Source organism: Neovison vison, chromosome 10 (genome assembly GCF_020171115.1).
Source record: "Neovison vison isolate M4711 chromosome 10, ASM_NN_V1, whole genome shotgun sequence".
NCBI classification, from domain to species: Eukaryota; Metazoa; Chordata; class Mammalia; order Carnivora; family Mustelidae; genus Neogale; species Neogale vison.
Window position 1 is genome coordinate 63,735,722 of NC_058100.1, and position 23,138 is coordinate 63,758,859.

The following is a 23,138-nucleotide window of genomic DNA, read 5'->3' on the forward strand; positions in this document are numbered from 1 at the left end:
ACTGAAGCCTGGACTGGGTAGTTAAGAGTCTCCCTTAAATAGAAACTCGGAGGCAGTGGTGTTTCACAACCATGGGGGCTCTTCTGCTCTGCAGGGCCAAGACAGGGACTGGGGGACCTTCCAACCTCTCTCTAAAAGCCCCCTGATCCTAACCTGGGGACGAGTGTCCTCTGAGACCAGCCTCTTGTTCTAGGCCTGTTGCCACCCTGTCAGGTGGCCCTCAGGCAGCTGTGCCCCCAGAGCCCCACACAGGGAGCTGTGTTCTCAGGCCTGATGGGGGTGGGCACAGGAAGTTGGTCTGGTTATGCTTCAGGTCAGGTCTGTTTTCTAGCCCTCTGGGCTAGCATTCCTGCCAGGGGAGGGCAGGGCTGGGAGACCAGCCCTTAGGAAGCTGGGGGCATGACTCACAGGTAGTTACCTGTCCCAGGGCTCCCTGCCAACCTGCGGAGGGATCTGGAGGGGAGACATTTGGAGTTTACTCCTGTTTATTCCTTGGGTGAGCTGGGCTGTGACCCCCTTCCCAATGAACCGAAAGCTCCTGCAAATTCCCCCAAAGCAGGGATTTTCCACTTTTTTAGTCTTCCATCGGGAGGGGGTCTGGTGCTTTCCAGGGTGCTTTGCAGCCCAGTGACAGGTCTGGAGCAGCCCAGTGCAGGTCTGGGCAGTAACAGCCTATATAAGAGCTTTGTGTCCTCTGCTTAGTCTTCTGTCCAGGGCTGCCCAGGACATAGGATGAAGCTGACCCCTGTGGGCCTTGGGGAAGTGCCAAGTACAGTGCCTGTGGCAAAAGTGGGTGCCCTTCCCTGGCCCCTGGGAGTCACTGACATTCAACGCCTGGGACTTTCAGTTTGCAGTGGCTCCCTTTACCCCTACCCCCACCCCTGCCCACCCCCACAGGCACCCACAGGCCGCTGGGACTGATGAGCTTGCTGTGAGGCCTTTGAGACGGACCCACCTGCCCAGTCCTGTCCTGGGGGTGCGGGCGGGGGGTGTGTGTGTGTGCCGTGACGGCACATGGGCGTGCCAGACGCTGGATTCCTGAGGCTCGCCCTGCAGTGGGTGACGCCCAGCGGGGGAGTCTCCAGACGTGAGGCCTTTCTTTAAAAACTGGGAGCCAGGAGAAGAGACCCCACATTCAAGGGGTGCTCTTAGAGCCTACCTGGAGAACGAAGAGCAGCAGCACGGAGCAAGGTACGGGACCGGCCTTCCCCCGCGTGGTGGAGGCCAGGTGCGGGAGCAGGGCTGTCTGTGTCTGGGGTGCCTGGGGCCTGGCTGCAGGGTCCCGATTCATTCTGGATTCCTTCCTCCTCCTCCCGGGAGGGCACTGAGCAGGCGCACTCACCTGCAAAGTCTAGGTTAAATGTCTGCCATTGTTTGGGTTGCCTTTTCACATCGGTAAGTGTTTCAGTGACTGGGGAGGAAGCAGCTTCAGATCTGGGCTGAGGACAAAGAGAAGTGGGAAAGTGTGGGCTGGCGGGGCTAGAGCTCTTCCCAGGGCCTTGGTACTTGGTTGTGCGGGATTGCAGCCTGGGGGCAGGAGTGCAGAGAGAGCACTGGATGAAAACCAAGAAGTGGGTCTTCCTCCTGGGCCAAGATTAGCTGTTCAACCTCAGCCACCTGTCTCTTCCCCGGGCCCATGACTCTTCCAGGAGAGGTTTGGAAGGCATGATTCCCAGGCACTAGCCTGTGGAATGTAGATGCCGGGAGGGCCCCAGCTCCCTCTCTGCAACTGCCTTGCCACCCTCTCCCTTCTCTCCCCGCAGCCAGAGGGCTCTGTGGCTGTCTCTGGAGCAGAGCATTCTTCCCAACCGAGTCAGAGGTGGACCCCAAAGGAGCAGGGGTGGGGCCTGCCTCCGCGGTCTAGTATCCAGCCTCAGCTTCCAGAATCCCAGGTCTGCACAGCCCTGGACCATAATGGGAGACATTTTAAGATGCTTCCAGTTTCAATGAAATCCTCACTCACTTCTTAAATTCTGCCAGGCTCTTCTTTCTCCCCACTGTGTCCCAGTGGCCTGCTTAGCTCTAAGTTGTGGTCACCAGAGCCTCCCCCTCAGGGAGGCCCCGGGTGGTGCTGGAGACTATGCGGGTGGCCGAGAGGCTTCGCCTCCAGGCCCTCAGCCACTCTGACGCACTCACCTTTGGGTCTGCAGGCCTGAGAAAGGCCAATTCTGGGGGGTGGGGGGAGCAACAAGTCCTTGGACATCTTAATAGCTCCTCCCTTGCAAAAGGCCCAGCCCTTTTCTGCTCCCCACATTGTCCTTGCAAATGTGTGGGCCAGGGAGGGCCAAGCCTCTTTCCCTTCCATCTCCATGGGGGAAGATGAAGTCTGGGAGGGGATGGCATTTTCCCAGGGTACAGTATGCATCACCGGCCAGCTAGGACAGGGGTCCAGGGCTCTGGCATTTTGCAAGCTTTTGGTGACAAATGAACCTGCTGCTTACAAGTATCCTAGGTCAAGACCCTAAGTAAAGGGGGCTGCTGTCCCTTAGGGTTTGTACTGTTTTATCCAGGCTGCTTTGCTGTGTCCCGGGTGAGGTCCTCTGAGGGGAGTCCCCTGTTGGCTGAAGATGAGGCCACTCCTTCTCCTGTGCTTTGGTAAGTCTCCCTTCCCATCCTTCCAGGCCCTGTTGTGTGGCAGGGAAGGGACAGCTACGTGGGGGAGGAGAGTATACCGAAGGGTGGGTATCATCCCTCGGTCACCCCGTCGTCCTTCAGTTTGGAACACTTGTCTCCTGGGGCCCCCGTGGCGTTTCCCCGTTCTTTGGGCCTTTGGGAAAGACGATGGCCTCTCTTGAGAGGCTCCCAAGTATCTTCTTCTTCCAGTGTGAGGGTGGCTGTGGTTCCCCAGGTGCCCGGCACAGCTGATGGCCCAGCCTTTTACTCTCTCGTGGGTTCCAGAGCCATCACGGCTGGGTTTTACAGGGGACTGTCGCTGGGTGTTCACAAAGTGTGGCTGGGTCCCCTTGGCGGGTAAAGGAGCAGCAGGAGTGCCAGCAACTCCTGGCGGTGCACGAGCGGTGAGCAGCCAGCCCCGCTCTGGCCGCTGACCGAGGCGGCTGCTGGTGAAGGGACGGAGGCATGTGTCCCAGTGGCCGAGCATGGGCCTGCAGCAGGATCCTCAGAGTCACATATGGAGGCCACATTTCAGGATCATCCAGGGGGTCTGGTAGCCGGTGCTTCTCCTCCTTTCCTTTTTATTTTTTATTTTATTTTTAAAAATTTATTATTTATTTATTTATTATTTATCATGTTATTATTTATTTTATTTATTATTTTTATTATTATTTTATTATATTATTATTTATTATAATTTATATATATATATATTTATTTATTTGACAGAGATCACAAGTAGGCAGAGAGGCAGACAGAGAGGAGGAAGCAGGCTCCCCGCGGAGCAGAGAGCCCGATGCGGGCCTCAATCCCAGGACCCTGAGATCATGACCTGAGCGGAAGGCAGAGGCTTAACCCACTGAGCCACCCAGGCGCCCTCCTCCTTTCTTTTTTAAATTATAGGTTACTGATCATGAAATCAGCTTCTTCTTCTTCTTTTTTTTTTTTTAACCAAACAGTGTCAGGATTCCAGTCCTTAGAGTCACCAATGGGTGGGAACATTAGGGAAAGGGTCTAGGCTTGCTGATTTGCTGGTTTATGCTTCCCTGGGGGGATACTGGGGTGGCCTGGGGGGCCCTCCTCTCGCTAGGCTATTCCCCATCACCCCTGTGATTTTAGTCTGGCCCGGCCTCCTGTGTGCCCAGCAAACCTGCTCCCGTGGGGCCTGCTATCCACCTGTTGGGGACCTGCTCATCGGAAGAACCCGGTTTCTCCGAGCTTCATCCACCTGCGGACTGACCAAACCTGAGACCTACTGCACCCAGTATGGCGAGGTAGGTCCTAGCACCATGGCCTCCAGGGCTGGAGAAGACGAGGTGGGGCGGGGGGAGGGCGCCCTTTGTTCACAGAATGCCTGAAGTGTGTTTGGGATAGCCACAGCTCCACGTGCTGTGGAGAGTACAAGAAAAGCCTAAGGCCAGATCTCGGCCTCCAAAAAATTTTCTCCTTCACTGGGCGAGAGAAAACATCTTCAGAATCAGCTGAATAGCTCGGGAAAGCTGGAGTCTTTCCCCAGTCCTTGGGTATGGGCAGGATGGTTTTTCAAGTCTTGGGAACAGACAATCAGATGAATGTTGATCTTTTAGAACTGAGAGCCGGCGTGGCGTCTGTGGGGGACGAAGTCGAGGCTGACCGAGCACAGGTGGTGGGATGGGTGCACTGGGCTGTGTTCTTGCCATGAGATGAGCTGAGGGGTGCCATGGTCACTGTTGGCTCCCGTCGCTCTGGCCAGTGTTGGGAAGTGAGTGTAGACAGAGCTAAAGGCAGAATAGTTGATTGTTGGCTAGAGTACGAAGAGCCAAACTTACTTACCTCTCAGCCTCGTTGGTCCCCTCGGGCAAGTGGGAAACAGCCCAACTGCTGTTAAGAGGACATAAATCAACCAGGTAGGTGCAGAAGTGACGAGGCCAGCGAGGGGGTTCATTGACTCAGCTGATAAGTAAGAGCTTGAGCTGAACAATCCAGAAACCCAAACACTTTGACCTAGGTCAGTTAACATTCCCTGTTTAGGCAACTGAGTTCTTCAAAGAGCTATTGGGATTTTTCTTCTACACACCTCTGGACCTATTCTGGAGGAATGTTGACCTACTTTCTTTTCTTTTCAACAAGGTGGGGGTCATTCTCGGTGCCTTGTGTTTACCAAAGTGGAAACCACTTAGTGTTAACTTGTTTTCCAACCGCATGTCTCATTTGGCCATTTTTCTGCCCTGAAACCAAAGGTTTGAACAAAGGAATGTGTGAGGGAGGCGTGTTCCCCAAGTCTTCTAGTCTTTTCAGAAAAAGAGAGAAAGAGAGAAATACAGAAAAAAGGGGAGTGAGAGAGACTGACTGCATGAAGGAGACTTGGGTCCTCTGTGGTCCTCTTTTCAAACTGTCCTTGTAGTTGGGACAATGGAGGTGGCATCGGCTACTGCCGCTGGGCGCTATTGCCCTTCTAGTCCCGTGTTCTTTTGCTACTTTTAATGGCAGATGGAGCTGAGTAGTGGCTTCGGAGGTGCAGAGCAGAGATGGCTGTGGTTCCTGCCTCTCACCCAGCTGGATGTGGGAAAGCCAGTCTGACAGTGTTGGGTCAGATGGCCATGTTAGGCCAGGCCTCCCTGTGGACCCAGATTTCTCCACAGGCATCAGGGGGCCTGGCCGTATTGAGCTTTCTAGGCAACGGAATGGTGTTCACTGCTCCCTTCCCACATATGCCCTATATCTGGTGCCACTAAGCCATGTCTAAACCTTGCAGGGAGGCTTCTGCTGATTTCCTTCCTTGAGCGGACCTGCCTTCTGGCGTGGGGGAAGCAGGAGAAATTCAGAGCTCCGGTGCTGGGATGTCCCCTCAGGCCCTGCTCTGTCTGGACAGCCTCTTTCCCCAAAGCTTTGGCCTTTTGACTTCACCTTGGCCTGCCCTCTGCCTCTGTCAGAGGCCGCAGCCCACCGCCTCCCTTCCTTGCTTGTAAGCAGCCCCCTGAGGACAGAACGGTGCTTGCAAAAGGGAAGTCTAGACTTTTGCAACCCTGGGGATGGAGACATCCCAGCTATTTTGGCTGCTCTGAAACTTGAGACACATTGGCTTTTCCCCCTCTTTTCTATGAGGGGGAGGAAAGCCAGGCAGCCTCTTCTGGAGAGTAGAAGGTGGGGCATCTTGAATGCGTGTGATCTTGGGCAACACAGTCCCCCTCTTTAAGCCTTAACTTCCTCTTCCATGAGTGTTCGATGAAAGGGTCTGAAGGTTTGCTCTTGGCCTCAGGTTTCTCTGGGAATGAGCCGACTGCGGAGAGCCCCCCACCTTCCACCTCTCCCTTGTTCCTTTGCCCTTTCTCCCTCTTTTCCCTTTCTACTTCCTAGAGGCTACTGGTGGACAGCAAGGAAGACACACCCCCAAGGCACAGAGCTACACCCTCGCAGGCTGCGGTGGCAGCTGTGTGATGACAATTGGGAATCAATATTTTAACTCTGCTGGCTTCCAGTTTCAGTTTTTGCGTTTAATATATTCTGTTATCAAATGATAGGCATAGCAGCTAGAATTTATTAGGCACATGTTATATGTCCCAGGCCTCATACTCAAGAGTTTCACAGAAATTATCTCAATTAATTTGCACGGTGCTTCCTGTGGGGGTGCTTGTTATCTCTGTGTGCCTTTGGGAGGGTTTGGGTGTGTGCCGGGGCCCCATACTTCTGATGGAAACACAGGTGTCGAGTTTTCCGAGGAGTTAGAGACGGAGGGTGGGTGTAGCAGGGAGCCCCAGGCAGAGATGAGGCATGAGGCAGAACTGCATTCCTGGTGCCCGCCCCTCTCTCATCTCCCTTCACCCCTTCGTACCAGCTCCTGGCCCCATATACACACTTTCTTCAAGCTGAAGCTTCTGGTTAGTGTCTCTGTTCTATTTCTGTGACATGGTGAGCTCTGAGCCAAGCACGACTTCATCCCGCACCTGCCGTCTGCCCACGGACGTGGCACGAATGCAAGTGCACCAGAGATTTACGACTCTGGGACGTTCTACACTGCTCATTCCTCCTCTCTTAACCCCAGCAGGACTCAGTGGAATGGGAGTTGCAGGAGCCATGGGGACTCCTTCCAGTTCCAGAATTATCTCTCCCAGCTTCCGGTGTCAGAGTGTGGCTCCTGTTCCCTTGCTATCTCCTCTGCCTGATTTGGTCTCAGTGGCTAAGTCCTATCAGCCTCGAGGACTTGCTTCTGTGGTTTTGGGGTCCAGGTTGCAATCCTTGCAATGACGTAGGGCTTGGTCAGCTTTGCCTTGGGGTACCCCACCCCCAACTTTGCCCTTCGTAGGACTGCCTGCCTTGACTGCCCTTTAACTATCCAAGCTTGGGCCCAGGCTGTTCTTTACCAAAACGGCCCTGTCTCCTTGTTCTCCTTCCTTTGGTCCTAACTAACATCTGGGCAGAGTCACTGTTCCCTAGAGCTTGAGGCATGTCTGTGTGCCTCCTTGTCCTTGTCTTCTTCTGTATTTTCTCTCAGCGTTGACTCCTCATTTGAAACCTGAGTCACGGCAGCCCCCAGCCCGGTGAGCGTGTGAGGAGCGTGTAAAGGAATGAGCAGAGTTGACCAAGGCTGGTGTCGGCAAGATGCTGAACGTTCCATCCCCCTCCCCTTACACAGCCACCTTCTGGCACCGGTGTCTGCTTGCAGAGGCCACCCCATCTGCGAATCACACTCCTGAGCATTTCTCCCCTGATTAGGACATGCACTTGCACACTTATCGAAATAACCCATCCTTGGGCCAGCCCACTCTGCTCTCAAGGTGGCCGCTGCAAGTCTGGTCTGCAGTGGACTGTTGGAGAATCTGGAGGCAATCCCGGTCGGTGAGGTTGTCCTGCCAGGGGGTGGGGACTCTCTGGGTCTGATCGTGGTCTGACCCTTAGATGAGGGATGGGACCTTGCTAGCTCCTGGGTTCTCTCTAGACCATCGTGACCCCGTGTATGAAATGAAGGAGTTAGGTTAGTGGGCCCTTGTGTTTGCTCACTTCTAGCATGTCTGCCTACCTCTCAGAGATGGCTGGGCTGTGTGTGACCCCATGGGTTCAGCATGGTATCTGTGAGGCAGGGGCTTCTCCACTGGCAGGGGCTGAGCTGTGCCCTTCCGGTCATCTCTGGGCTGCTTCAGGCTCCCCAAGACACAGTGCGTTTTGCCCAGAAGCTTTCCAGCCCTGATTTCTGCTTCTGACAATGTGTCCTCCAATGTTGTGTTTGCTCCCCTAAATGCTTTATTTATCGCCCACTCCCTCCCTTTCTGGGGGAAAACTTAATTACCCAGCTGTCTTAATAATAGTTTTACACAGTGCATTCCTCAGGTTAATTAGCTGTATAAATCCAACAGCTGTCATTTTCATCTCTTGGAAACAAGCTGAGGAGCAGTAGCCAGTTGCTATGCCCTCCACCCCAACACAGGTACACAGAGACAGACAGACAGACAGACACACGCATGTCAGTGCACCCACATGTACACCCCCCGACAACCACTGTCTTTCTCTGTTCGATGGTTATCTGTTTTCTGGACCTTTGGCAGGGCTAATACGGAAGCAGGGGATGTGTGAGCTCCTTATGTCTCTGTACTTTGAGACTGCCTCTGACTAAATTGTCTGTCCCCCTGTTTCCCCAGAAGTTCTCAGCAGTTCTAAAACTTCCAAAGCTCCCGCCATTGGTGGGCCACTCTTTTGGATGAAGCATTGTTGTGTTCTTTGTTTGAAATACAAACTCTCTTGAGAAAGACACCATATCAATCTATCATAGACCACTATATCTCAACCAGGGTTTGCTTATCAGAAAACTAGCTGTGTTGGGGAGCCTGGGTGGCTCAGTGGGTTAAGCCTCTGCCTTCGCCTCAGGTCATGGTCCCAGGGTCCTGGGATCGAGCCCTGCATTGGGCTCTCTGTTCAGCAGGGAGACTGCTTCCCCCTCTCTCTCTGCCTTTCTGCCTGCCTGTGATCTCTCTCTCTCTCTCTTTCTGTTAAATAAATAAATAAATAAAATCTTAAAAGAAAGAAAGAAAACTAGCTGTGGCTTTTGTGAAGGGTTCCAAGAGAGTAAAGGCCAAGGTGGGTAAGCTTTGAGGGATAGAAGTTCATGGAGAGGGACATTGGGGGAAAGTGTTACCATCAAAAGGAAGCAAAACTTGGGTTGGTGGCATGTGAGAATCTTGGGTCCTGGTTGTTATGGCTGGGGGATACAGCTTGTGGGGCTAAAAGGATTGGAGAGTTGGGAAAGCTGTAATGGGAAGGCCGAGACAGACCCAAGTGGCCTCAAACTTTGCTGGCCCATTGCTTTTGGGGTTCAGGTCTCCAGAAGTCCTGGTAACATTTTGCAGACCTTCTTTGCTTCTTTGTCCTCGGGAGCTGTAGGAACCATTGTCACAGGCAGAGCCTGCAGGGGTCCAGACAAGCAAAGCAATTCTCTGCACTCAGGTCTAGGGAAATATCTCTGTTTCTGGAGAGGTCCAGGCTGGGGCGGAGGCTGTCCTTCCCAGGGAAGAAGGGAGGGAGCATCCTGACAACCAGCTCCGGTCTCTTCCAGGGGCTGCCAAGTGACCTCTGTGTCCCTTGAATTAGAACCGGCCAAGAAGATTTAGGTGCAGACATCCTGGGACAGAAATCCCTGCTTTGTCTCTTCCCAGCTTTATGGACTCGGACACGTTTCTTAACTTCTCTAAGACTTGCTTTCCTATCTGTCAAATGAGTATCTGCATATTTTAATGGAAGATACCGACCTCAGAGATTTGGGGAGGAGGCAATGAGATAATGTATGCGCAGTGCCCGGGAGAGAGCCTGGTGCAGTGTCATTTCTGGGTGTGTGGTGCCCATCGTCTCTGACCAGCTTCACAGTCAGCCTCCTGAGCTTAGTCTGGATGTGAGAGGGCGGCACGGAGTGACGGCTTTGGTGAAGGTGTCACTTCATGCCAAGACAGAAGATGAGGGGCACCTGGGTGGCTCAGTGGGTTAAAGCCTCTGCCTTCCACTCAGGTCGTGATGCCAGGGTCCTGGGATCGAGCCCCGCGTTGGGCTCTCTGCGCTGCGGGAGCCTGCTTCCTCCTCTCTCTCTGCCTACCTCTCTGCCTACATGTGATCTCTGCCTGTTAAATAAATAAATAAAATCTTAAAAAAAAAAAGAGAGAGAGAGAGAGAGAGAGAGAAGATGAAGTTGAAAGTGCCTGATAGCTCTGGGGCTTTCCTCCTCAGCTCCCCAGCGGAACCTGACTTTTGACCTTCGCCGCCAATATCCACTGATCTAGAAGGGCTGAGGCTTGTGAATCCCAGTGGGGACCAATGGAGGTCTTGCTGACCGAGGGCCATTCGGGCTCCTTCTTCTGCTCACTTAGCTGAGACGTGCATTTTTCCAGTACGGCATCTGGGTAATGTCCTTTTGGGTTTTTTTCTTCCTTCCTTTGCATTCTTGTTCAGAGTGTTTTAAACTTCTGAGCAGATAAGCTGGAGTAGGGGAGAATTCGAATAGCATGTTAGAGCAAGAAGGAACTTCATTATCTTATGCCACGCCTGCGTATTACCAGTGAGAAGCTGAAGTGGAGAGAATGCCTTTTCTTGCAGGCAGCTGGATTTTTTTTTTTTTTTTTTTTTTTTTTTTTGGTCCTGGCTTCCTTTCTTTAGGCCCTGGCTGGCGGCCATGACCCTGATGCTATCTCCTTAGATAGACACAGTCTCTGGCTTGCTCATGGGAGGGAGCTGGGCCATGAAAACCAGAGGCTGTTTCCACTTCCCTCTCGAGTTAGCTCCGTGCTCTACAAAGGCACAGAGCTTCGATTCGTGTTTACCTACCTTTTCCCACCTATTTTCACTGTGATTCAGGTTCCTGCTGGCTCTCGCTCTCTTCTTTGCCCTCCCCCAGCTCTCTGGGAGGGTTTGTCTTCCGGCCAGACTGCTGAGCTTCTAGAAGGCTCCAGGATAAGGGAAGAGGCCCAGCCTTTCCAGATGGAGAGCAAGTAGGAGCCAAACTGGCTGGAGGCCTGACAGGCTGAATTGATAATAAGGCCGCGTCTCTGAGGTAGCACGGCCGGGAGAACCGTTGGCCAGTGGACCCCAGAGATGGGGCCTGCCGCCACCAAGGGCTTCCACCTCTGGGAAGGACGGAGGCACGAAGCCCACTGGAGGGGAAGAGCCTTGTGTGGAGAGTCCCGCACACGCATTGATACACATCCTCACGCAGGCAAACGAGAATAAATAGAAAGGGAAACTGAGGCCCGGAGGGAAAGAGAAAGAAGCTTGTCTTCCCGTGGGCGCCTGCCGTAAGCCTCTCTGCTTCAGGTCTCCAGCCAGCTGGCTGGCTGACAAGCAGAGCCACTTAAAATACCTGTCCCCAGCCTGTGGGCTCAGCCTGTCTCTAAGGATGGCAGTAAATCCCTCCTTCAGCTGTGTTTCTATGATAAGCAGCACGTAGGTTTTAAGCCCACGAGGGCATCTGATCGTCCATCAGTGCCTGCACACGTGGAAGGAAGGTGGGGCGGGCATGGGGCACCCCTGGGCTCACTGGGAAGCCTGAGCCAGGAGGCAGGGTGAAAAGCCCATATGGACATTTTTTAGTTTTCTTTACTTTATAATAATGTCTATTTTCCTGAGTATAAAAGCGAGTATATATCCATGGTATTGAAGTTGAATATTATTAAAGAATAAGGAAAGAAAGTTCCCTGTCATCCTGTTACCCAGAGATATTAGGGTCAGCTGCTTGTGGCGGTCATTTTTGTAGGTCACATTGGCTGAATAGCAACCATTTCATATGGTTCAACCTAATCTTTTGGGGCTGTTTCCTTCCAAACACTTTCTGTTCCTTTCAATTTACATATTTGAGAACATGACAGATACATGTTTATGCTCATCCTTTCTTTGTTCTTCATTAAATACTAGAATGTCAGCATTTTCCCCAAGTAATGAAAGGCTTTCTGTGAGCAGTCTTTTTAATAGTTACATAATATTTCATCCTTTGGGGACCATCAAGGTCATTTCCAGTTCCAGGTTGAGGCGTTCTCGGTCCGGTGCCCCAGGCCTGAGGAAAGAAAGAGCCTTGTTTCTGGCGCTGTCTTGGCCAGGGAACAGGCCGGGATCAGGTCCCAGCAGAGCTGGGGAGAGAGCTCTGGTGACAGGCGGCCGGAAGGCAGCTGGCCCTTGTCTCTCGGCGGGACATGTGCTGAGTGCATACAGAGGCTGGTGGTGAAGTTTGCCCCCGAGAGGCTGTGCAGAGTGGGGAGAAGGGCACGCTCCCTGCCAGGGACCAAAATAGGAATCTGGAGGAGAGTCAGATTCCAGCCAAAGGCTTCTCTTGCCCAGAAAGGATTATTTTATGTGCTCAGGTATTTATTCCAGCACTGACACATCCACAGTTTCTGTTAACTGAGCTGGGTCAGCCTGAGAAGCCAGCTTTTCTCCCAATGTGCTCTCTCCACCTCAGGCTCCCCCATGGTCAGCAGCGGGGTCAGGCCAAGCCCTTTGAGTGAGACAGACATTGTCACCCTTTACCGTGCTTCCTGGGATGTCTGTGCACCCACCGGGCTTCCTAGCACAAGTGAGAGGATGACCCAGAGGGAGGGAGAGGGAGGGGGAGGGAGGGAGAGAGAAGGGGGAGGTGGGAAGGGACCCTCTCGAGTGTTGGTTGGTGCTGGGGCTGAAGTGGCTGTCAGTCGGTGGAAGAGTCACTACCCTTTTGAGCCCCATCTTTTTGATCTGAGTTCACATATATAAAAGGGGAATAATATGCCTTACCACCTAGGGCTGTTGTGAGGCTTCAGTAGGCTTTCATATTCAAATTCCTAGTGCAGTACCTGGCCCCTCATGGGCTCTCTGTCCTGTCATGTTGCTGCTTTGTTACCTCCCTCCCCCATCCCTCCTTTTAAACTCCCTGACTGCAGGAAGAGAAAGTCTAGGGCTAATTAAACGGTTAGCACTTACTGAGTATTTGCTATTCATTCAATAAGTATTAAGGGCCTACTCTGTGCAAGGGACTTTTCTAAGCACGGAAGATGCAGGAAAGGAAGCCGTCGTGGAGTCTACTTTTGTAGCAGACAGTAAACCGATAATATAAGCAAATACATGGACAATAAACTCATGGTATTTCAAGTGGAGATATGTACTAAGAATAAACATGTAGCAGGCCAGGGGAGCAGGGCAAAGAATGGATGAGCAGGGTGTGGGGGGGGCAGTGAGCAGAGAGAGGTACAGTGAAGGGGAGGGAGAGACAGTGGAAGGGAAGGGAGGAAGCGAGTGTTCCTTACAGGGCACGTGTGCTGGCCTGTAAGGCCAGCACATTGAACATTAAATATCATACAATTATTGTTTAATAAAGCACTTTTGGACCTGATGAGGAAACCTCCAAGCAGCAGGAAGGGTGACGATTCTCTTATTTTGGAGGTGAAAGCTGGAAAGTGGGGTGGGAAGCAGAGGCTCCAATGGCCAGGACTGTGGATTCTGCTCCTGCTTCTGCACGGCCCCAAGCTTTGTCGGCCGTGGAGAGGCACGATGGGTGTTGGGCAAGGAGTTTCCATCACGCCAGGCTCAGGCTCAACATACCAACTCAACCCCTTTGGGACAAACCTGTCTGTTAATCAGTTCCGCAGACACTATCCTTTCTAAGACATCAGCCTTACTGGCTTATCACCTTCCCGGGACAGGGCAGAGGTTCAGGGGCTGGAAGGCCTTGGAGAGGCCAGAGCTCTCCCCTGGTTCTGGTGAGTGGAAGCTTTAGAGGGAGGCAGAGGCTTGGGTATTTGGAGTACAGTTGTCCCCACCCCGAAGGAGCCACGGGCCAGTGAGGTTCTTGTCCAGGCTTCTACTTGCAGGGGACTGTGGAGCACTCTGAACAGTGCTCTTTACTCCAGGCACAAGATCTGGTAGCATGGTAACTCAGAGAAAACAGAATTTGTTTGTGTTGCATGGGGGAGCTGAGGCAAGGTCATGCCGTCCCTGGGGGGGCTGTGGGCACACACACATACAAACTAAGAGAACATGGGCCGTGTACTTGGGCACTGTTCTTTTGCTTGGGGATCTCTGCCTGGTGTGGGGCCCATGGGGTTCAGTTCTGTCTCTTGTCTCACTCCAGGGCATGGGCAGGCCAGGGGAGCTGTGGTTTTGTGGGAAGCTCCCCAGTGAGGTTGTTTCCTTTTCGGCTGCCTACCCTGGCCTTGATCTTCATGAAGGGACTCTTGCCATCAGCCTCAGGCCTGCAGATTTCCTCTGTCCCATGCATTCCTGGCCTTGGGACTCCTTAACCACAAAGCTTCATTTGGTGGGGGACCCTCAGATTCTTTCCTGTGGGTAGGGAATACCAAACCTGGGAAGCGTCCTCAAGTCCCAGACATTGGGGCTGGAAGGCCTTTGAGATCATCCAGATGTTACTGTAATGTTGACGCCCTAAGGAAGGGCAGGGTCTTTATTTTGTTCTCTGTTATAACTCTGGAGCCCAGAGCAGGGCCTGGCACATAGTACACACTCCACAAATATTTGTTGAATGTTTGAATGAATGACTCTCATCCAACCTCCACTCAATCTACAGAGGAGAAAACTGAGCCTAGAAAATGGAGTAACACAGAGCTAGAACTGGAACCCCAAATTCCCTTGTCTTTTTTTTTTCTGTGCCCCATCTCCTTGGTGCTCAGAACCTCAGTTTACCCTGGAGTGGCCAGGATGAGGTGAGATGAGATACAAAGCTCTCTAACGTTTACCTAGCACACAGCAGATGCTAAATTAAAGTGAGTTCCTCATCTTTTCTTCTTTTGGCTCTTGATACCCTTTTCAGGTTTCTCTTTTTTAAAAGATTTTGTTTATTCATTCATTCCTTTGTTTGTTTAGAGAGCGAGTGCAAGCGAGGGGAGGGGCAGAAGGAGAGGGAGAGAGAGACTACCAAGCAGACTCTGTGCTGAGTATGGAGCCTGATGGGGGGCTTGATCTCACAACCCTGAGATCATGACCTGAGCTAAAACCAAGGGTCAGATTCTTTTTTTTTTTTTTTTAAAGATTTTATTTATTTATTTGATAGACAGATCACAAGTAGGCAGAGAGGCAGGCAGAGAGAGAGAGGAGGAAACAGGGTCCCTGCTGAGCAGAGAGGCTGATGCGGGGCTTGATCCCAGGACCCTGGGATCATGACCTGAGCAGAAGGCAGAGGCTTTAACCCACTGAGCCACCCAGGCACCCCCAAGAGTCAGATTCTTTTTTTTTTTTTTTTTAAAGATTTTATTTATTTATTTGACAGAGTTCACAAGTAGGCAGAGAGCCAGGCAGAGAGAGAGGAAGGGAAGCAGACTCCCTGCTGAGCAGAGAGGCTGATGCGGGGCTCGATCCCAGGACCCTGAGATCATGACCTAAGCTGAAGGCAGAGGCTTTAACCCACTGAGCCACCCATGCGCCCCAAGAGTCAGATTCTTAACTGACTAAGCCACCCAGGCCCAGGCACCCCTCCAGTTTCTCTTTGAGGCAATGTTCGGTACCACTGTTTTTTTGCCACCCAAAACCTCTTTCCTGGCAATAATGCCTATTCATTATTCACTTATCTATATGTTAGGAGGAACACAAAAGAATTATATTCAAAGATGACCAGTAGCCTTGTTTTAAGATGCTAATCCTTCCAATGGTGTGAATGAAACCTGTGGATCCCTGGGGGTAGGATTTTTACATAGGAGAGGTTCTAGGCTCTCAGGATGCAGGGGGGAATCCTGTCTGGACCTCTCTTACAAGACTCTGTTGACTCCCTCTCCCACAGTGGCAGATGAAATGCTGCAAGTGTGACTCTAGGTTGCCTCATAATTACAACGGTCACCGAGTGGAGAATGTGGTTTCATCCTCTGGCCCCATGCGCTGGTGGCAGTCACAGAATGGTGAGCTCTGGCCACCTCCAGGGGCCTAAACTTATGGGAGGTCCCACAGTGTGGGAGGTGGTTGGGGGGTACCCGGGAGCCCTTTTGGGTGTCCCAGGCATTTCTTACGGCGGTAGGACATGCGTGGTTGACAGACCTTCTGCCTCTCTGATGTTGTAGGTAGAAGAAGTTGCTAGAAGTTGAGGAAAGGGTAAGAAGAGTGAAGAATGCCTTTATTTCCCCCTACTTAGTTGCAGTGAGCTTGTTGTAGGAGTTGAGCTTGTAGAACAGACACGTTGAAATCCTTTAGTGTGTTAGGGTCATCAAGAGATGATGGGAAGGAAATTTGGCCAAGGACACGTGGGATCTTGAGTAGGAAATACAGGGAGAAGCATGTTGGTACCACTCCTCTCAAAAGGGAAACCAGAGGATGGATGTTAGCATTTCTGAATTCCCAGGGCTAGTAGAGTCCAGAGCCTTTTTTGGGCTGGGAAGGTAGAATTTCTCTGCTCTAAAGGTTCTACTTTTGGTCCTTCCAGATGTGAACCCTGTCTCTCTGCAGTTGGACCTGGACAGGAGGTTCCAGCTTCAAGACATCATGATGGATTTTAAGGTTTGCTTCCTGGGGATGGCAGTGGGTAGAAGAGGGGGGACCCTGGGGCATGTGGGCTTGGGCTTAGGGAGAGCACAGTGTCCTTGTCTCCCCAGGCTTGGGTGATGAGGAGGTGGGCTCCGCTTCTCCACACTGAGGGGACACTTAACCCTGAGTCTGGGTCGAGGTAACAGAAGAGGCCCACTATTGGGAGCACAGTGGCACCTCCAGGCCCCATGTCCTGGCCATGCCGTGGTTATGGATCTGTTCTCTCTCTGTATCCTCCATCCTTAGCCCATCTGATTCATTCAGCTCGCCAAGTACAAGTTCCACTGGGCCTGGTCAGTTATCATGCAGATAACTTTTGTTGATGAGATTGAGTTTAACAAACAGCCAGTGACTGGCCCATCCTTATGAAAGATGTGCTTTGGAGCAGCACCCTTGATGGGCCATTCACTGCTGTCACATCTCAGAGTAACTTTTGGATTCTGCTTTTAGAACAGCCTTCTGAGATATTCCTTTGGGAGGAAACATTTTTGTTCATTTGTCATAGCCACCCTCCTGCCTTTTTTTTTGAGAAGATTTGATTTGATTCTTTCTCCAGAAATAGTCAAATATTTAAGGATCAAGCTCAGTTAATAAGATTGGGTGAACACGAAGGGTGATATCATTTTCAGGAGCTAAAATGAGCTGTGCATAAAAAGCGATAGGATCTGATTTCTTTCTTGGCTCCGAAAGTTAGCACTGAGATCCTCTCTTCAAGAAAAGGTCAAAAGTATTTTGAGAAATGACAGTATCACTTGAATAAATGCCGTGTCTAAAGGGGACACCTTTGAAGGGCAGCATTCATCTGGATGGATATTGTTAGTTACACTGTGTGTGCATTACTCATTCATTTACTTGTCCGTTCTTGCTACACATATACTGAGCACTGGTTGTATGTTAGGTCGGGGGACAGATGCCAGGGGTGGAAAGATGAACAAAGCTAAGTCATGGTTCTCACATTGCTCTAGTTTATATTGGGAAGACAGGACTGATGAGGAGGTATGATAGGTGCTCTGATATTGGTAGGAAATGGGGCTGGGAACACAGAGGGGTGTCCAACTTGGTCTGTCTTTGGTGGTGGTGGGGGGGATAGTCGCAGAATGCCCTGGAAATGTGAGCCATTGTAGGACACTGATAGTCAGGCGAAGGGCGAAGGGCGAAGTTCATTCTTGGCAAAAGAGGACCACCCATAAAGTGCAAAGGCCTGGAGGGGAGAGGCAAGAGGCAAGAAGGTATGTAATGGTAGGGGGATCGGCTTGGTCAAAGGAATGCATATATAGGGTCTGGAGGGGGAAGTGTGTATATGGTGGTGAGAAGTAGGGACGTGGGAAGCTGCAGGCTGGTGAGAGATGAGTTTACAGACATAAATGGGGAGGAGGGAAGTGGACTAAATCTTCGTGCCTTCATTCAATGAATGACTGAGTGCCTCGTATGTACCAGATATTGGGGGTGCACCTGGATCAAGACAGACACAGGGACCTGTGATTTACTGTAGTGACTCTCAAACAGGGTATTTGGCAATTTCTGGAAATATTCTTGGTTGTCACAACTATGGGTATGCTATTGACACCTCCTGTGTAGAGGTCAGGATTGCTGCTAATTGTCCTGTGATGACTGGGACGGCCCCACAGGAATTAGCCAGCTCCAAATATTAACAGAGCCGAAGGCTGGGAAACCCTGGTCTAGGGGGAGAGGAATCAGAAGCAGCAAGCCAGATGATTGCAAATTGTGGTGACATTTATGAAGGAAACAAACAAAATGCTGGAATGGGGTAAGGTGGGCAGAGTGTGGGCAGAAGAATGTGTGCTAGATCGGTACGAAAAATCTTGGGAGGAGGCGACATTTAAGCTGAGAACAGAAAATGAGAAGGAGCCCACAAGGGGGAAGAGCATTCCAGGCAGAAGAAACAACCTGAACGAAGTCTCTGAGGAGGGAAGGAGCATGGTGCAGCTGAGGGCTTGGAAAGGTGGAGGTGCAAAGGGCCCGAGGTGTGCTGGGGAGAAAGGCCCACATAGCACAGGACCTGGTCAGGAGTTCAGACTTATTCAAGAATGGGCAGGAGACTTGAATAGACATCTCGCCCAAGAAGGCATACCGATGGCCAGCAGGCCGATGAAAAGATGCTCAACACCATTAATCATCAGAAAAATGCAAATCAAAACTGCATGTATCTATCACCTCATCCTTGTTGGAATGGCTACGATGCAAAAGACACAAGTATGTGTTGGTGAGGATGTGGGGAAAAAGGAGCCCTTGTGTACTGTGGGTGGGAACGTAAATTGATGTAGCCACCAATGAAAATAATGAAATAATACAGAGGTTCCTCCACAAACCTATAATCTGGCAATTCCACCTGGGTATATCTCAGAAGGAAATGAAATCCCTGTCTCGAGGAGATATCTGTGCCCTCCTGTTTATTGTCACAGCATTCACAGCCCGAGACATGGAAACAAGCTAAGTGTCCACCAACAGATGAACGGACAAAGAAAATGTAAGACCCGTCCATACATCTGTCCACAATGGGATAGTCAACTATAAAAAAGAAGGAAATCCTGGCTTTTGTGGCAACATACGTGGACTTTGAGGGTATCCCGCTAAGAGAAATAAGTCAAAGAAAGACAAACACCAGGTGTTCTCACTTATATGTGGGATCTAAAGAAACTGAACCCACACAGAGACTAGAAGGGTGGGTGCCAGGGGCAGGGGATGGGGAGATGTTGGTCAAAGGGTACGAACTGCCAGCTATAACTTGAGTAAGTCCTAGAGATCTAGTGTATAGCGTGGGGACTGTACTGAACAGTGTCTTAGAAAACTGGAAATCTTACATGTCACCACCATACACAGAAATTGGGAATTACGAGAGGGGATGGATGTGTAACTATGACAATAATCACTTTGCGGTACGTACATGGGGCAAATCATCACACTGTACCTCTGAAACTTACATATATGTCAATACTCTCTCAATAAAGCTAGAGAAAGGAGAGCAGTGAGAAGCTGGTCTAGGTTTTTTCTCAGAGGGGTGACGCTGTCCATGTGGTGTGTGGCGGTGGGTGTGACCAAGGTGAGAGCGAACGCCAGGGAGGTGGGGCGGGGGGGGGGGCACTGCAGGAGAGAGGTGAGGGGGATGGGCGGTGAAGCTGGTGTGGGATCTGTTTGGAGACTGGGTTTCCGAACCTGGGAGCCATCAGCGTAGAGACAGCATTGAGAGCCCCAGACATGGGTGGTCTGCCCCGGGGGAGGAAGGACCCCTGTGCGTCTTGTCCTTCATCTTTACGTAATGCAGACCCGGGTTGGGGGGCGCAGGGGTCAGACAGTCAGCTAGGAAACCCTGTCAGTTGAGGTGGGCAGAGAGGGTTGGAGGGCCCGGACATTTGGCTGTGACATAATTTTCTGGCCTGACCTCTGGGTGGTAGGCTGTGCAAGGATCACATTCTTGTGGAGTGTAGATCACCTTTCTCTTGGTGTCCACGGTTCCCATGGGCGAAATCAGAGGGGGCCAGTGTTTGTTAGGAGAATTGGACCCGGAAACCCTGAAGCCCACTTGCCCCTCTCGCGCCCCTTCTCCTTCCCTCACTGTGATTCTTTCGGGGGAACCACCTGTGCATTTCCCTGCCCATTTTGGTGAGGTGTCTCTGGTGGCCCCTTCCGGCCAGTCCACAAGGCCCCTACCTGGTCTTTGTCTCCACAGGGGCCCATGCCCGCTGGGATGCTGATCGAGCGCTCCTCGGACTTCGGAAACACCTGGAAGGTGTACCAGTACCTGGCGGCCGACTGCACCTCCGCCTTTCCCCGGGTCCGCCAGGGCCAGCCCCAGAGCTGGCATGATGTCCGGTGCCAGTCCCTGCCCCAGAGGCCCAGTGGGCGCCCGGATGGGGGGAAGGTAGGTAGAGAGGACTCTGAAAAATAGGCACATGGCTGTGTGTGTGTGGCGGGGTGGCGGTGGGGCTCCCTGACACCACGTTACTCCCACAGTCCCCCAGCCCCTGGAGAAGAGACGGCCCCTCGGGGCGCCTTGCTGTCTCTTGTGCTCCCTGACCACTCCCGGAATATTTGCTGTTTGTCCCCTTTGGTGCTCAGGAGGAATATTTCAAAAACATGTCGAGGGCACTGCGTCACCCAACCCTGCCCTCTTCCTTAGCCGCTGCCCCCATCTCCTTGGCATGGCCCATCGTGGAGAGGGTAAAATCCATTCTGCTGCAGTGGGAGGATTTGGAGATGGTTAGTTTAGATTCAGGTGAGCAAATTACACAAATTGAGTTCGAGCTCTGATTTCACCTGGATAGGGCTGAACATAAGAAGGCGCTTTCTCAGTATAATCCCTCCATCTGGCCCTTGGGGAAATTCAGGTACAAGCCGTAGGTCCGGGTCACTGGAACTTAAGCCCCGAGGGAGAAACAGAGAACTTGCCTCTAGAAGCAGCTCAGAAGTCTCTCCCTGACGCCTGGCACCTGGGGTAGGATTCTTTCCTAGCTGCCTTTCCCCTCCCCAGCCCCTGTGGGAGGCTGCAGGTTCTGACTTCCCTTCTCTGGTTCAGGCTCTCTCCCCGCACCCAGTGCTCAGCTCCCTGTGGATGGTGCCTCCTGACTTACAGCCCAGCCCACACCCATGTTAACTAACCACATTCCCTAGACTCCAGAGCGGAACATAGGACTTTTTCCCGATTCGTGGAGGGCTCATAAAGACTCTGGAGTCCCACAAAATGAGCTGTTTTTATGAAACAGGGAAAGCATCGTGGAAATCGGGGTTGTCTGGAGAGCGGTGGTGACCACATCCATGAATCCTTGGGCCCGGGGCCTTCTCATTCATCCGAGGTGTTTGCAAAATTAGTATCCCCTAAACCCTCATGTGGACACTGTACATCTTACTATTATTTCTGACCCAAGGAAATCAGGAAATTCTTGGGATATCCCTTTTTTCCAGTGGAGAGAAGTTATCTACACTTGTGTGCACACACACACACACACACATTTAGGGCCCAGTGACCATCTCACTCCCTCAGGGTGCTTGGAGGGCCTCACATCCATGGTCTGTTGAGGGTTCTAGGCGAGAAGGATCTTTGAGCCATGAGACAGGAATGGAATATTGGTGGGAAGGTAGCCTTCCTCTGAGCTTGGGGTATCCCAAGTTTACCTCTTCCCCAGATCTTCCCTTCCCCTTTCTCTGTAGGTTCAACTTAACATTATGGATTTAGCCTCTGGGATTCCAGCCACTCACAGTCAAAAAATTCAAGGTCAGTGTGATTACTCCTCCTGCTTGTGGTGGGACTACGGGTAGGGAGCAAAACTTGAAACTTGGGACTTGAAACGGTTGGTCGGTTGGAACTTGGATGGCAGAAATCCCCTGGTCTTTCTTATTTCTGTCACATGGTTGGATGTAATACTCACCCGGTTTATTCCATTGAGCGGATGGGGTGGTGAAATCAGAATTCCTTTCCTTATTCATCCTGCCCTAGGAGACTTGATTGTGCATCTAACTTCCTTTCTTTACTTTCCCTTGCCCAATCCCCTCCCCCTTACTGTTTGCTCCCTCTCAGAGCTGGGGGAGATCACCAACTTGAGAGTCAACTTCACCAGGCTGGCTCCTGTGCCCCAGAGAGGCTACTACCCCCCCAGCGCCTACTACGCCGTGTCCCAGCTGCGTCTGCTAGGCAGCTGCTTCTGCCATGGCCACGCCGACCGCTGCGCCCCTCAGCCCGGAGCCTCCGCTGGCCCCTCCCCTGCAGAGCAGGTGACAGCCCCTGGTGGGAAGGGCTGAGGGGAGAGAGCCAGACCACAGCGGACATTCTGGGGCCCCTATAAAAGAGGGGTGGGCGCTCAATTTAAGACGTGGGTCTTTAACATTTTAGTGAGAGTGGAAAAAAGTCTAAGTAATGATTCCTTCAAAGAGCAGAGTTTTGTAGCCCCTCCAAAGCCTTTCATCTGGCTTGGGACAGTTTGATTTTCAGTCACCTGTAAGCACATCTGTGGGTCTCGCGGGGAGCTTAAGACGATGCTGCTCAGCCCTGGCTACACGCTATAATTTCCTGGGGAGCCTCTGTCCTTAGATATTGCTTTTTTAAAAAAAATTGGTTTTTTAAAGCTTCCAGGGGATTCTCAGCACTGCCAGGGTGGAGAGGCACTGATTTGGGGACTCTAGTCCCACCTAGTGGTGAGGTCCGGGGCTGGGTGAGAGAAGAGAGTCTCCCATCTTGCTAAGTCTACCCCAGAGCCGCTGACTCAGATGCGGCGGAGATGGGAAGGGAAGCTCTAGCTTCACCAGCAACCCTGGTGCTTTTGCTAGGAAAGGAAATGTGAGAACCATCAAGAGAGGGGAGAGAACCTTGGGCTCCGAGGCGGAGGAAACTGTCGTTTTGCTTTTCTGGAGCATCGGTTCTTCGTTCTTCAGTTAATATCCAGAGCTCATTTGCCCTGGGGGTAGAGGGGCACAAGGCAGTCATGGTAAAATGGCCTGCGAGGGCAACACAGGTGCTGGGAGCCCTGGGCAGCTTCGTCCTTCCCACGGCTGGGCCAGCCCCTGCCCAGGGCTGCAGAGGAGGCCAGAAGGGGACCAGCTCCAGGAATGTGTCATCCGTTAGGGCCTGGAGACGAAGGAGCAGAACACAGGCGGCAGAGGACTCAGTGCTGACAGATGAGGAATACAGTGTTCTGGGGGCTGCAGGAGGAGGGGCGGGGCACGCCCAGCCCCAGGGGCTCTCGAATCTGGCCGCACCCTCATCCCTTGAATCACCGCTTTAAAGTGTTCCGATGTCTGGGCCTTGTCCCTGAGATGTGGATCTGAATTGGGCCCGGCAATGGTATTTTTTAAAAAAGCTCCCCCCCCATGACTCTGGAGTTACATCCAGGGTTGAGATCCACGGGAAGTGGAGGAACCAGGGAGGCCCGGTGGAGAAGGTGCCCTTCCAGCTGGCAGGATCTCGCTGGTGAGGGGAGGAAGAAGGGAATTCCGGGCGGGAAGAAAAACATCAGTAAAGGCCAAGAGGTGGGGAAACGTGGCTTGCGCGGGGTACAGCTGGAGGTGCAGCTCAGCCCTGCTGTTCCAAGGGGCAGTGACGTTGGGGCAGACGCCATCCAAGTCCTTCCTGCCAG

General features: G+C 52.0%; 1 protein-coding gene across 4 annotated transcripts in view; it reads left to right on the forward strand.

Moving 5' to 3' along the window:
* The first annotated feature begins 478 nt into the window (after positions 1 to 478).
* LAMB3 (laminin subunit beta 3) overlaps positions 479 to 23,138 on the forward strand; it is a 39,298-nt gene continuing 16,638 nt past the window's right edge. The window contains exons 1-8 of one of the 4 annotated variants that reach the window (XM_044267487.1): positions 479 to 496; positions 2,511 to 2,595; positions 3,733 to 3,887; positions 15,320 to 15,434; positions 15,953 to 16,026; positions 19,742 to 19,933; positions 21,220 to 21,283; positions 21,587 to 21,780. In XM_044267487.1, coding sequence (XP_044123422.1) covers positions 2,568 to 2,595; positions 3,733 to 3,887; positions 15,320 to 15,434; positions 15,953 to 16,026; positions 19,742 to 19,933; positions 21,220 to 21,283; positions 21,587 to 21,780 — 822 coding nt within the window. In that variant the 5' untranslated portion in view covers positions 479 to 496; positions 2,511 to 2,567. Of the gene's footprint in view, positions 497 to 946; positions 1,192 to 2,489; positions 2,596 to 3,732; positions 3,888 to 15,319; positions 15,435 to 15,952; positions 16,027 to 19,741; positions 19,934 to 21,219; positions 21,284 to 21,586; positions 21,781 to 23,138 lie in introns of those variants that run through there. The other 3 variants (XM_044267485.1, XM_044267486.1, XM_044267488.1) reach the window with 3 other exon arrangements.